The following is a 15,310-nucleotide window of genomic DNA, read 5'->3' as shown; positions in this document are numbered from 1 at the left end:
GTGAAAAACCACCACCTCCAATGCAACCACTAAGTTTTTTAAAAAAAATTTTTTATAAAAAGCTTATGTGCAAACATACCTATTTGTATCTTGAGAAATAATTTTTACTAATACTAAAGAATTGTGTATTGTATACTTTCCTTTTTAACATTCAGTACATTCATGAAATCTGGCCTGTGAGTATATGGCTACAAAGTAATTCACATGTCCACACTATATTTTATTTAACCATCGTTCCCTTTTGCCGATCACTTCAGCTATTCTTATTCTTCCCTTGCAATAAGCATCCTTATACATGGATTACATGTATAAGGAGCTTCCGGAAATTTTTTTTTTTTCGGAAATTTTTTTATTAGGTAAATTCCGGAGAATGAGATTGGTGGGTGCATTTAAAATGTATGCAAGGGGCGCCTGGTTAGCTCAGTTGGAAGAGCCTAAGACTCTTGATCTCCAGCTCCGCGTTAAGTGTAGAGATTCCTTAAATAAGCAAAAAAACTTGAAATAAAATAAAATGTGGGTAAATGTAATGAGATTAACATTCAAAAGTAAATAGATGCCACCTACGTTTGTCAAGCACACTTTCACGACTATCAGTTCGGGGGTGGGAGGGCCATCAGCCGGCAGTGCCACAGAGGTACTCTCCGGGTCCAGGCGCTCTCGGGTCACGTGGGCGACTTCGCCCCGCCCCGCGGAGGCTCCGCGCGTCGGTCAGAACCTTGGCTGGCGCACGACTGTCACGCGGACTCCGCGGCTGGCCGGTTTTGCGGAGGCGGAGCAAGGAACTAGAGGAAGGTAAGTTATGTTCTCGCGCGGGGTTGGGCGGGGCTCGCGAGCGCCGCTGCTTCCGGCCGGGCGGCGGGCCTCAGCTCGGGCTTCCGGCGGCCGCAGCTGCGGCGGCACTGGCGGCCTGGAGCGGTCGAGGGGGTCTCCTCGGTCTTTGCTCTCCGCCCTTCTCAGGAAGGGCACGAGTTCATTAAACGTTAACCTCCGGGCAGGCTTCCGCCCAGTGACAGCGAGGCCCGCCGAGCTTGTTCCCCTTTGAGTCTGGGCCCACGCGGGACCCGCCTCCTGGGTGGGGCAGGAGGGGCGTTTTTAAGCACTAGCTTTCCTGGCATTCGTACGCGCTGAACCTGCCCCGGGGTTTACGCAGCCCTGGCGGTCGTAGGTACTCGTCTCCCGAAGTCTGCCGGTGGAACAGTCCACCAGGACAGGCACGCGTAGACTGTGCCTGTGGTTCCTGAGCGCCTCTCCGTGTAACTACTTTACTAAAATGTTAAATACAGCTTGAAGTCTTGCGTTGATAAATTGTCAGAGCTGGAAGGACTTAGAGATGACAGCTAACAGGATTGGAGCGTTTCCCCGCGGGCGGGCCCTGCTCTAAAACACTTGATTTGTAGTGAAGCATTTTGGCAGAGGTGTGTGTGTGTGTGTGTGTTTACATGCAAACTGCAGCACAGTGAAATTAAGCAACTTGCCCCAGTTCACACAGAGCAGGGATTCAAAACCAGATGAACTCACCTGGTGATCACAGATCTCTAATAGCAGGGACATGGTAGCGGATCCCAGAGCAGCTACGTGAATTTATTAAAAGATTAGGAAACTATTCCGTTTTAAACATCTGTTGATGCAACTCTTGCACATTAGCATTCCTAAATTTTAAAAAATGTGGAATCATGTTTGGTGATACACACATACACATATACGTACACAGATAGCTTTATTTTGCTAAAAGGTTTTGTACGTTTAAGACAGTTTACTTGCAGGCCACGTGTTTTTATAAACCTGTGGATGCTACTTAGATGAAATGTTAAGATTTATATACCAGTGTTCATCGAATTTAAATTCAGAAGATATAGGTTTGTATCTTGACTGCTACTTTGTGGTTTTAGGAAACATTTCGTTAAAAAGATTCCTTTACCTTTAGTTTCCTCATCTGGAAAATAAATATGCTATTTTCCTTGGAGGTTTTGCGAGGATTAATGAACTCAGGTATGCAAACAGTCCAAGAGGTTGGTACTCACTGAAAGATAACTAGTTTTATCTACTATTATTCTGCCATCCAAAAAGATACAAAACTACTATCTAAGGCATTTCTCTTCTCTGAACTAAAAGCAGGGGTGTCACCGTGGAGTTATGCGTTCTGATAATGTGTAGACCAAGGCCCCAGACTTAGTAAAAGCACCTTTGTCAGAGCTCAAGAGGAGTAATAAGTACGTTCCTTTAATTTTCTCTTTCGTTTCCAGTGTCTTATGGAAACTTACTTTTTTTTTTTTTTTTTAATTTCAACCTGTGCTGGAATGGTATCTGATAGAGACACATGATCCATTTAGCTAATCCGTAAGTTTATATGGTATTAGCACCTTTAGAAACCTATTTGAGGCACAGACCAAAAAACATTTCTTTAAGAGGAAATGGAACAAAATGGCTAAATTTTTCAGGAGTAACTTTTCTTCATCTAGCTCCCAAACTGTATAGACCAGTTAATTTTTCACTTTCTTTTTATTTAATTAAGATTTGCTATCTTAAAGTCGACTCGAAATAGAGGAAATATGTGGGAGCATATGAATAGTGCATCAAAGTAATGGTAATTAAGGTGAATGCATTGACTTTTGTTATTGTCTGAATGGACCGTGATATTCATAATATTTAAGAATAATGTGGGTGTTAATTATAAATATAACCAGATATCATAAATAAATATGACCATTATTTGAGAGATACGATAATACTTTACTAAGCAAAATGCAAGACTGTAATCATAATTCTCTGAAACCTTTATCGTTGAGCCCAGCGTTCTCTGCTCATTTCTTATCAGTTCCTGCAAAGTTCCCTGCAGTTTTCCTTGGTTGGGGTGCATACTCTGCTAAAACTCTGTGTCCAAAGAAACTGAAACTTGAAGGATTGTATTTCGTTCTCATTTATTTGGAAATGGGGGAGAACTTAATTAACTTTTGGTACTATTCCACATCTCATGTATTTTGTTACTTGCTTGATACTAGTATTTCTTTTCTAATTTTTTGCCTAGAAAAAGAAAAGTAAATATTCATTTATTTCCTCTTCTAGTGCCAAGTTTTTAAATAAGCTGAACAAAATTCTCAAATAGTCCATTCATGATCTAAGTGCACAGGCACATTTTCTGAGGATAGAAAGTGCCATTTTTATCCCCTTTTTTCTTGATTTTTGGATCATTTGCTGCATAAATATACAGTAGGATACAACTTAAATGTTAAAAGAGTAATTTTAAATATAGGAATAAATGTGATATTTTGAGACATTTAAGAAAGTTTGTGTTTACTATCACCTTGCTTTTCTTTATAAATTTACCCTAGCTGCATGTATCCATTATATATTGTTTTGTTTTGCCTGTTTCTGCACTTGGTAAAAATAGAAGCATACTCTGAGTTCTTGAAAAAAAACTTTTTCCTTTAAAGTTATGTTTTTGAAATTAATCCAACTTAATGTACCCAGACATTTTTTGCTACTATATAGCATTCCACTGAATGAATGTAAAAATTCTCCATTCTACGGTTGATGCATTTTGAGTTTTTTCCTGTCTTTTGCTTGTCTTATGCATGTCTCCTGGTGTCTGTGCATGCTTCTCTATAATATACTTAAAGGGGGATTAATGGGTCATGAATATGTTAGAAAAGTCTAGAAATGCCAAATTGTGGTATTGCTATTTGATGTCATCACCATCAATTTCTCCATATCCTTACCAATACTTGGTATAATTTTCGCCAGCCAATTGGATAGAAAATAGTATCCCATTTGTGACTTTGCCTTACATTTCTTTTATTTTTTCCTCCTGATGAGGTTGAGCATCTTTATATGTGATCACTGGCCATTCAGACGTCTTCATCTATGAAATGTTTGTATCTTTTTCTCATTTTTTTTTCTTTCTTTTTTTTTTGAACTTTCTTACTGGTTTGTAGAACTTCTTCATGTATTCTGAATCATAATCCTTTGTCGGTTTTATGTGTTGCAAATTCCAGATTTCTTTTTTTTTTTTTCAGCCTATTTCAGTTCATCTGTTCCCATTTTTCTTATCTTTATTGCCCCTCTATCTGTCCTGTCACAAAATGTGATAAAGTCTGCACACCCAATACTGTGGAAGTAAGTCCTACCACCTGAGCAATTTGTATACTTTGGGTACCTGCCAATATCAAGCAAAACAAGATAACTGTTTAGAGTTGTGGTAATCCAGCCTTCTGTCAGCCATAGCTAATCCAGAGAATCATGGCATGGTCCTCATTGACTTTTCGCAAAAATACTATATTTTTGTTTTTCACTGTAAAATAATTTTTAACTTGTTTGTTTCAGTATAGCTGACATACGATGTTACAATAGTTTCAGGTGTACAACGTAGTGATTCAACTTCTCTGTAGGTTATGCTGTGCTCACCACAAGTGTAGCTCCCATCTGTCACCATACAACACTGTTATAATATTGCCGACTGTATTCCCTTTGCTGTGTCTTTTATTCCCATGACTTAGTCATTCCCTGACTGGAAGCCTGTACCTCCCACTGCCGTTTGCCGATTTGCCATTTCCCCCCCTACTCCCTTCCCTTTGGCAGCCATCAGTTCTCTGTATTTATAGGTCTGATCCTGCTTTTTGTTACTTTGTTTATTCATTTGACTGAAATCACATGTTATTTGTCTTTCTCAGTTTGACTTATTGTGAAATAGTTTTTTTAAATAGCATGTTCTTTTTTCCATCATTTAAAAAGTGACTAGGTTAGATCAAGAGTTGACAGTGCAAACTTCAGAGTACAAATCTGACATCTCTGTAATTTCCTAAGCTTGATTTGTGTAATGCTTTCCTTTATACCTTGAATTCAAAGTTCCTTCCTGCCTCTCCCCATCAACACACATGCACACACACAAACATCCCACTTCCTACACCTCAGTTTTGGAGCCCAGGTTTATGTAAGATCTAATATCTGTCTTCCTTATGGCTCAGAATTACCCTTCTCAAAATAGTAGCCTATAAATTCCTACTTTCTAAAGGTCACTCCTAACACATTCATATAGAGATTTTTACTTCTAAATAATAATTTCTGTTTTACAAACTTATTTTTTAACACTCCGTGTTCTTTTCCTCCCAACGTTTCTAGACTTCCTATCAGTCATACAAGATTAAATATTTAGAGAAGCCATCAGAAAGCCTGGAGACTCTTGGTGCTGCCACATAACAAATGTTCCCTCTTGTTGAGGGGTGGGGATTGGGTCTATAGTTTATAACCATCCTAAGCTAGGTTCATCAAGGTCCAAGTGCCCTTTTTAAAGAAGTTGCATACACATGTTTGTATGTAAAATGTTAAACTGAGACTTGAGTGAAATAAAAATGGTAGTTTTCTTTTTTTTTTTTTAAAGATTTTATTTATTTATTCAACAGAGATAGAGACAGCCAGCGAGAGAGGGAACACAAGCAGGGGGAGTGGGAGAGGAAGAAGCAGGCTCATAGCGGAGGAGCCTGATGTGGGGCTCGATCCCATAACGCCAGGATCACGCCCTGAGCCGAAGGCAGACGCTTAACCGCTGTGCCACCCAGGCGCCCAAAAATGGTAGTTTTCTGTTATCAAGAAAGGTACATCATCGTTCTGTACAACTTCCTGTGAATATGACAGTATTACTGTATTTGAAGAGAACATGGATTTGGAAGGATCATCTTTCTAAAATTAGAATTTTTGAAGTTGACATGTGATTTGTCATTTCGTGAAGTATCTAAAAGTATAGGCAGTTGTATTTTGTTTGATATGAGCATTCCACGGCAACCTTCCTAATGTTTAACACCCATCTGGGTCTCTGCGGCTATCATGCGCCATCACTTTGATTCACTTCCTTTTCCTTTCCTATATGTAATGCCTTATATTGTATAAGACAGAGTTGGATGCCTCTCAAGTTATCTGGAACTTTCTCTAGTTTCCCAATCTGATGAAATCCATAAAATAATGAAATTGTTAAAATGGAACTGAAATTGAAAATGTTAAATAAAACCTAGCCTTGCCACCACCTTTAGAAATAGTTGTTACATTTTGTTTTGGAAGGCTTGTGTCAACATAAACATCTATTGAGACATTATGACTGGAGAGTTATTTTGGATTGAAAATGAGCATATATGGGGGCGCCTGGGTGGCTCAGTCAGTTAAGCATCTGCCTTCAGCTCAGGTCAAGATCCCAGGGTCCTGGAATCGAGTCCCAGGTCAGGCTCCCTGCTCAGCAGGAAGTCTGCTTCTTCCTCTGCCCCTCCCCCTGCTCGTGCTCTCTCTCTCTCTAATAAATAAATAAAATCTTAAAAAAAAAAGAAAAGAAAAAAGAAGGGCTGGAGGCCCCAAACTATTAAAGAAAAAAAAGAAAATGAACATATATGCCATTTTTAAGGCTGACTGGTGCTTAATTGAATGTCAAATAATGGCTCTTAAATGTTATACTGTGATGAATACAAATCATTATTTTGATTCAAGAACTGGATCAGGGGCACCTGGGTGGCTCACTCGGTTAAGGGTCTGACTCTTGGTTTCGGCTCAGGTCATAATCTCAGGGTCCTGAAATCGAGCTCTGCATCCGACTCTGTGCTCTGCGGAGTGGGCTTGAGATTCTCCCTCTCCCTCTGCCCCTCCCCCTGCTCTCTCAAATAAACACAATCTTTTTTTTAAAAAATGACTGGATCAGACCTATGCAGAGTTGACACCTGAGCCAGTATCAATGAACAATATTGAAAGATTTCTTAGTTTTGATTCTTCTCACTTTTCAATTTCTATTTTTGACCAAAAGAGTATTTAAGATTCTAATAGGAGACAAACTTTAAAAATACTGGGAAAAGAGTAGTAATAATAATTCTGGATATAAACCATTGCTTGGATATTAACCAGTATTTTATTTCTAGGAGAGTGGAGGTTAAAGGAATAAGTGAAATTACAAGGAGAAAGGGGTATGGCATGGGTCCAACTCTTCATGAAAGAACCAGTCTTTTGGGACAGCTTCTTAGGAAGCCCGTGTTTTGTTCATGGATCATTGTGTGAAGAGGTGGCCAGCATTAGAATGTATTTTACCTCATAGCCTGCCTTTTTTGCTGGGTTACCACTTACCTGCCATTTGAGGAGAACGTAGGATAGAGTAGTGAGCAGTGAGTGAATTTCATTAGATTAGCAATAGATTGGACACTCTACTGGTCTTGGCCCTCTTAAGCCTCTCTGGACCTCACTCAGTTTATTCACTGCACAATTAGAGTCTAATCTTTTTGTGGTAAAACGTTGGGAGATTGAATGAGTTAAATAAATGTGAAGTCTTTAAACAGTGCCTGACATGTAGTTAGCACAGTGTGATTGTAGCTACTGCTGTTGCTGCTGTTGTTGTTGTTATTACTTTTTACTGTTTTACTATTACTTCCCCAGAAGAGTCAACACCCTGGTCCAAACCACCATATTCTCCCCCATGGACCACTGCAATAGCTTTCTGATTTCTGTGCTTCCTTCTTACTTTGCTACAATCCACACAGCAAGGGCATTCTTTTAAAAATAAATCATGTCACCCTTCCCTGCTTTACACCCTTCAGTGCCTTCCCATTGCTTTTAGAACAAAATCCACACACAGTGCTGCACGACCTGGCTCCTGTCTGTCTCACCAAGCTCACTCGTTATGCTCCAGTCTCCTATCTGTTCCGCAAATTAACCAAGCCTCCTGCCCCTACCTCCCCCTTTCCTCAGGCTTTCATATTTGTTGTTCCTTCAGCCTGGAATGCTCTTCCTTCAGCTCTTAAAATGTCTAGTTCATTTGCATTTTTAGGTTCCAACTCAACTGTCATTTCAGAGTCACCTTCCCAGTCTTTTCTTTCCAAAATGGCCTCCCCTTTTCTCTCATATTGCCCAGTTCATTTTCTTCATGGCTGCTTCGGTAGTGTGTAATTATCTCATTTGTGTGTTTACTGGTATTTGTTGTTGATCTCACCAACTAGAATATACTATCTAGAGGACAGAGACCTGATCTGATTTATTTCCTCGAAGTGCCAGTGACATACTACATGTTCAGAAAATATTTATTAAATAAATGATAATCTCCGACAAGGAAAGAGAACTTGGCAAAAGGAGAAGATCCACTGGTGAAATTTTTCTTTTGAAATTTTGTTATTCTGTGCTAAAGATTATTGTCAGTAGTCACTTCTTGAGAATTTTGCTTGCTTGCTTTTTAGACATATATTCCTCCCTAAATAGATGACAGAGAAACTTGTCCATCAGTGACCCAAAGAAAAAAGTAGGTTGTGATTAGATGTTACCATGAACTTTTAATTTCTTTCATATAATAAAGGAGTTGGAGTAGCACTGCTCCAAGATAATGGTTGAGGTACATATAAGATCTCATGCCCAAATGCTGTAGGCAGCCTCTTTCCTGTCCACGCGTATCGGGGAGTGAGCTTGCCTTATGCCAGTTGTGAAACTGGATATTGTCCAGATGGTTGAAGATTCCCATTCTCCAGCAGAGGGCAGAAACCATGCAGGGATATCCGGAAATGCAATTATTGAAGAAATAAAAAGTAAAGTCATTTGACCCAGTTTGTGTCTTGTGATTTTTCTTTTTTTAAAGATTTTATTTATTTATTCGACAGAGATAGAGACAGCCAGCGAGAGAGGGAACACAAGCAGGGGGAGTGGGAGAGGAAGAAGCAGGCTCATAGCGGAAGAGCCTGATGTGGGGCTCGATCCCATAATGCCGGGATCACGCCCTGGGCCGAAGGCAGACGCTTAACCACTGTGCCACCCAGGCGCCCCATCTTGTGATTTTTTATTTCATTATGTGCAAAGATTCAAAATGTGCTCTTGCCCAGGGAAGAAAGTTCTTTGTCAACCCTAAGATAATATTATACATGGTTCTTTACACTTTTTGAAAGTTATAGACAACAAGTCTCCATCCTGAGATAGGGAGGAAAAGCAGGAATGTTTCCAGAAAATTTGGGATAACTACTCTAATAGAAAAATGGTGGGTATAAGAAGAAAGATACGGGGTTAAGAGTGGAGAAAGAAAAATTATAGCAATTCTTGGCAAAACAGGATATATAGTTTTATTCAGAAACTGTCATAGCATAAAATAAATACCCCCAAGTGGGAGGCCCTCAGGAAAATCCTCTACAAGGCCTGACAGTCCTGACACTGATGTATCTTGATGTTTCCTTCTCACGTGGAATTAACAGACTATGACTATATTCTTAAAGTATATATAAGGTCTCTTTAAAAGGGTTGTTTTCACAACAAATGTTGGAGAGGATGTGGAGAAAGGGGATCCCTCTTACACTGTTGGTGGGAATGCAAGTTGGTACAGCCACTCTGGAAAACAGTGTGGAGGTCCCTTAAAAAGTTAAAATTTGAGCTACCCTATGATCCAGGAATTGCACTACTGGGTATTTACCCCAAAGATACAGACATAGTGAAGAGAAGGGCCATATGCACCCCAATGTTCATAGCAGCATTGTCCACAACAGCTAAATTGTGAAAGGAGCCGAAATGCCCTTCAACAGATGACTGGATTAAGAAGATGTGGTCCATATATACAATGGAATATTACTCAGCCATCAAAAAGAACGATTTCACAACATTTGCAGCAACATGGACGGGACTGGAGGAGATAATGCTAAGCGAAATAAGTCAAGCAGAGAAAGACAATTATCGTATGGAACATACAATTATCTTATGGAACATAAGAAATAGGGAGATCGGTAGGAGAAGAAAGGAAGAATGAAGGGGGGGTAAACAGAGGGGGAATGAACCATGAGAGACTACGGACTCTGGGAAACAAACTGAGGGCTTCAGCGGGGCGGGGGGAGGGGGATTGGGATAGGCCGGTGATGGGTATTAAGGAGGGCACGTAATGCATGGTGCACTGGGTGTTATACACAAGTAATGAATCATGGAACATTACATCAAAAACTAGGAATGTACTGTATGGTGACTTACATAATAAAAAATTATTATAAAAAATAAATAGAAAAAAATTATAAAAAATTATAAAAAAATTATAAAAAATAAAAGCGTTTTCAAAAAAATAGACTATCTATGCTGAGAAAAAATATATTTAGTGTACCTGAAAATTCTCTACTAAAAGTTCTTTGTTTAGAAATATGGGTTTATATACTTATATAAATTAATTGAAGAGAAAGCCATCTCTCTGAATTCCCAAGTAAGGCAGAAGAAAGTAATGTTAGTTTCTGTCTGAGTTAAGAAAATGAAATGTGCCCATTCATACCTATCCCCTTGTGCTAGTATAGTTATCTGGTTGACTTCTAAGCCTGGCTGTCCACTCCAGGCAGTATCAAATGAGTCACCTCAATGAAGAGATCCAAGACTATTCCAACTATCAAAGAATCCTACCTTTAAGAGAAGGCTGAAAACAACACTGATAACTGGGTGTTGTTTAGCATTGAAATGACAGGGAACAAAAGAAAAATGAAACTTCAGTCTCTGGGTCTTGCGACTTCTGAAATATCCATCTTACACATTGAAATGAATCTGGGTCCAGCCTCAAAGTAGGGAGTCCCCCCTAATTTTGGCAAGCTTTAAGAGTCTCTAACTCAAAATCATGACTAACTATAACCCAGTATTTATGAATGTTTCATTTTATATAGCTATAAAAAAAGCCTCCATCAATCTTAGAGCATTTAAATATATAATAACATGATGATCTCTGTGAGTTAAGTTGTAGCCAAAGTTGTGAAAACTACTTGCCTCTTTTTTCTTTTGTTCAACTAGCATGGATCTTGATGGCTCTGAACAAGATCCTGAAATGAAGGAATATTCTTCTGTCTATGTTGGGAGAGAAGAGGACATTAAAAAATCTGAAAGAATGACAGCTGTTGTCCATGATAGAGAAGTGGTCATTTTCTACCACAAAGGAGAATATCATGCTATGGATATTCGCTGTTACCGTAAGAGTTTATTTTTCATTTGTAAACCTTGTATATTTGTTTACTAACCACAAAACTATCAAAATTTAAGGCTATTTTTTTTTAGTGACTAGATGTAATATTCAATTTCTTTTCAGACTCAGGAGGACCTTTACATTTGGGAGATATAGAGGTATGTAAAATTAAATCTGTTCTCTACAAATTCACATGTTTCTTATTTATATTCTTTATTTCATTCTGTATGGAAAAATAATTTATATTTGGGTTTGAACTGCATTTTAATGCTTTGAGTATAACTGCTAATATTTCAGGAATTCACAGTCCTACAATGTAAAGAAAACTGTTTCACAGGTAAATAGGGGAAGTATGCATGGCTTCTGACCTAGCAATTATATTCTGAGATATCGACCCTACAGATATCATTGCACAAATGTTCAAGTATATATATGGGAGAGGTTTACTGTGGCATTATTTGTTGCAATGAAAAATTGAAGGCAACCTAAATGTTTTTAATAAGAAGAAACATTTAAAATAAACTCAATAGCCATGCTATGGAAAACTATGCAACACTGCCTCATTAATTTATGAGGCAGATCTGTATGTGTTGGTATGGAGGGATGTCAGCAATATATTTTTGAGTGAAAAAAGCAAGTCATTGGATGCTAGGTGTAATGAGATCCTACTTTTTAAATAAAAAATAATATTTGCTTTGTACTTTATACACTTCTACACAGTTTGTTTTTTCAGTGAGTATATATTATGTGAATAATGTAGTAAACATATAAATATGTATATTTTAAAAAGAAAATCACACACTGAAGGTTAATTTGAGGGAAGAATGCAGGAACTTACTTCCTTGCATTCCCAAACTAGCTAGTTGCCTACTTTCTTGTCTTCTACTTCATAAAACTGATCTTTCTCCATCCTTCTCCTTCCTGCCACCTGCCAGTGGTACAAAATACAAGCTGAAACTTAGCATTCACTCTCTCTACTTCATATCTACCTACTTCCACACCTGTCCTCAAGTTAAAGGACTTATGTGTGCTTAAATCATGAACATGAATTTATGAATTATAAAAATGTGATGTCTGTTGACTGTTCCGTGGGGATACAATGTCAGTATTACTGCACTTCTGGTGTAGAGAAGCAAACGTCAGCACCTGGTGGTGATAATGTGAAAGAATCTCCTTCAGTTTGGGACCATACTGAGACCTGTAAGACTTTGCTACTTAAAGTGTGCTCCATAGACCAGCAACATTGGTGTCACCTGGGAGCTTCTTGGAAATGCAGAATCTCGTGCCCTACCTTAGGACTACTGAATTTAAATAAGATTCGGGGATTCCCATGCTCTTTAAAATTTGAGAAGCACCCATTTGAGACAATTAAAAAGTTGGGAGTTGACTACTCGAGATCAAAAATTGCTCTTTAGTTAACATATACTCTCCTGCCTTTAGGAACCTCTCTTAAATTTATATTTGAAGCTCACCATTCTTCGAGCAGCTAGTGACAATTCCTTTAGAAGCACTTGATGCCCTTGTCCCTTTTCTGTCAAGGAAATGATATTAACATCTAATAGATAACATCGTAGCTTCAGTCACATGGTATAGTTGCCTGAGCTCATTTTCTTTTTCTTTTTTTTTTTTTTTAAGATTTTATTTATTTATTCGACAGAGATAGAGACAGCCAGCGAGAGAGGGAACATAAGCAGGGGGAGTGGGAGAGGAAGAAGCAGGCTCATAGCAGAGGAGCCTGATGTGGGGCTCGGTCCCATAACGCCGGGATCACGCCCTGAGCCGAAGGCAGACGCTTAACCGCTGTGCCACCCAGGCGCCCCCTGAGCTCGTTTTCTGATAGAGCTCTCACACACTGGGTTTCTAATCAAATGCAGAGGGGACTTGATGACTGCCAAGATTAGGTTCTGCCTTATGCTGAATAATTTGTAAATGGAAGGAAAAAAGAGAAGCCGGCCTGTTCTTTAACCTGTTTTTTCTGCAATGGAATCTGTTGAGTCTGAGATTTATTGCGAATGTTGGAAATGTCAGACTATTAAACCATTTATTTCCTTCCCCAGGATTTTGATGGACGACCATGTATAGTTTGCCCGTGGCATAAATACAAAATTACTTTGGCAACGGGAGAAGGACTGTATCAGTCTATAAACCCTAGAGATCCATCAGCAAAACCCGAGTGGTGCTCCAAGGGAGTAAAGCAAAGGATTCATACAGTGACAGTGGACAATGGGGATATTTATGTGACTCTTTCTAATGAACCTTTTAAGTGTGACTCTGATTTTTATGCCACTGGAGACTTCAAAGTAATTCGGAGTTCTTTCTGATAAAACTATATGGCAATGAAAAATGTTGTGTATGTTCTGAGTATATTAGAATAATCGTGCTTCAGTACCAAAAAGTATTAATTTTTCCAACATAGGCATATTTATTACTTATCTTTAAAAAAATCATATAAATCTGACCAGTTCAAAAGTACATATATTTAGTGTGATGGAAGGATTATTATCAAGATCTATAGAATACATTTCATCCAGTCCTCTGGATTGATTGGAACCTGAAGGTTTTAGGTTTGGAATGTGCATTTTAAGAAGGGTGAAAATATTTGCAGTAGCCACAATGAAGAAAAGGTAAAAAATTAGATCTAATAAGAAATGGGGGGGGAATCCCTATCTTGATGTAGCAGACTTTATCGTGCAAAAGTTTTAATATATACAAACTAAAGAGAGTAGCATAATAAGCTCTCATCACCCAGCTTCAACAATTATCAGCATTCTTCCATTCTTCTATTCTTGTATTCTTGTTTCACTGATACTTCGACACACTCTCCACCCCCTGCCCCCTGCCATTTGGTTGTTATTCTTACTTTTTTTAGGTAAAATTTAAATACACTGAAATGCTTATATCTCAACTATTCAATTTTTCCAAATATATGGCAGACTTTTTACACTTAAAACAATGCCTCCAAAATGGGATCAATTTACAGTGCTTCATTTAAAAATAAGAAACTTATTCAACATTTCCATACAACACCCAGTGCTCACCACAAGTGCACTTCTTAATCCTCATGTACTGTGCATTGAAACCAAATAAATCTTGGCACAGTTTCTGTCTGGTCAAAGCAAACCCTCTCCAAGCAAGGAAGGCACACACAGCTGCTGCCCAGCCATGAGAGATGTGAAGTCTCTTACTCAGTGAGCCAAAGTACTTTGAATGTCCTACGTGAAATTTTCAAATAAAGGTTTGGTTTTGTTTTGTTCTGTTTTTGAGAATGTTGTGATGTATGTAGAACTAAGTGTTTCCTGTAACTGTTCCAGAGATGAGATAGAGGGTGTTGTTCCTCAGAGTTCTTTCTGCTGAGTTCACAGGCAGGGTCGATGTTAAATTGGCCCACCCTGCGGTCACAGGCCCGTTATTTATGGCCAGCACTGTTCTGGTTGGTTGCCTGGTGCCCACACCGTACTGTAACGCTCTGGGTGCTTCTCATCTGAAACTCGGCAGCAGGCAGTAGAATACAAGCATAACTAGAATCAGAACCACGATGATCACATTACGAATTCAGAGTGCGAAAAACTGTTTGTCAAAATTGGAACCTTGTCTCTAAGCACAGTAATCTTCTTAGTGGCCTAGGATTGAATTAAAGCCCCAAACCTAATACTGAACATTCTAGGGGAGCCACCTGGACTCTTTCCCTTGGTTATTGCAAAAATACTAAGTGAATTAAGTACCTATCATTAAGGGTCTGATTACAGAGCCCTTTGCTACATATTATTGCATTTCCTTTTCTGATGGAATATGGGTAACATGAGGTGATACCGCACTGGTTACTCATTTCTCAGACTCCTGAAAAGTCAGGGTTGGGCTTTTTATAAATACTTTTATGGCAGCGGCTATTTCCCAGGTACAGGAAATGTGCCATCACTCGATGGGTACATCCTAGCCTATTATATCAGGTGCTAATCCTCCAATGACCAGTCAGGTCTTAACACGTGTCCAGAATTTAAGACACGTGGAAGAAACCAAAGTACCTTCTGCAGGCGGAAAAGTGGCCCTCTCTTGCAGGGCCAGTACCAGAAGCATTTTCTCTCAGGACCCAGGGGCAACAATGAGTAATATGGACTTGATTTCTGGTTCTAAATGTGTTCCTCCAAATCCGGAAATAAAAAATGTCATGTCATAGCCTATCCTCACATAAAGAAATCTTCTATAAGATTTGTAATTAATATTTTGTTTTATAAATTTATTACATCTGTGAATTACAAGTCCTTCATAACTTTACAGATGAGTTTAAAAAAAAGGCTCGATAATAGGCAGATTCAAACTATGCAGCCTGTAGATAGAAAATAAATATCCTTTTATTATCTCCGAAAAAGATTTGTAGTATTTTGATATGGAGGGTGTTTTCCCTCC

General features: G+C 38.8%; 1 protein-coding gene across 1 annotated transcript; it reads left to right on the top strand.

The window, feature by feature from the left end:
- Positions 1-680: 680 nt before the first annotated feature.
- RFESD (Rieske Fe-S domain containing) lies at positions 681-15,091 on the top strand. Its single transcript, XM_045796252.2, has 4 exons — positions 681-792; positions 10,738-10,913; positions 11,030-11,064; positions 12,964-15,091. Exons 2-4 carry the CDS (start codon positions 10,739-10,741, stop codon positions 13,225-13,227), a joined length of 474 nt encoding a protein of 157 aa, XP_045652208.1. The 5' UTR covers positions 681-792; position 10,738; the 3' UTR covers positions 13,228-15,091.
- Positions 15,092-15,310: the final 219 nt, after the last annotated feature.

This window comes from Ursus americanus, chromosome 5 (assembly GCF_024610735.1).
Source record: "Ursus americanus isolate L20-20 chromosome 5, mUrsAme1.1.p, whole genome shotgun sequence".
NCBI lineage: Eukaryota > Metazoa > Chordata > Mammalia > Carnivora > Ursidae > Ursus > Ursus americanus.
Note: the sequence above shows the minus strand (reverse complement) of the source record. Positions and strands in the feature narration are given on the sequence as shown.

Bases quoted from the DNA above. Each gene is read 5' to 3' on its own strand.
- RFESD (XM_045796252.2), top strand. From the start codon at position 10,739: ATGGATCTTGATGGCTCTGAACAAGATCCTGAAATGAAGGAATATTCT. The intron at 10,914-11,029 runs GTAAGAGTTTAT...ATTTCTTTTCAG, and splicing joins TATGGATATTCGCTGTTACC to ACTCAGGAGGACCTTTACAT. The intron at 11,065-12,963 runs GTATGTAAAATT...TTCCTTCCCCAG, and splicing joins TACATTTGGGAGATATAGAG to GATTTTGATGGACGACCATG.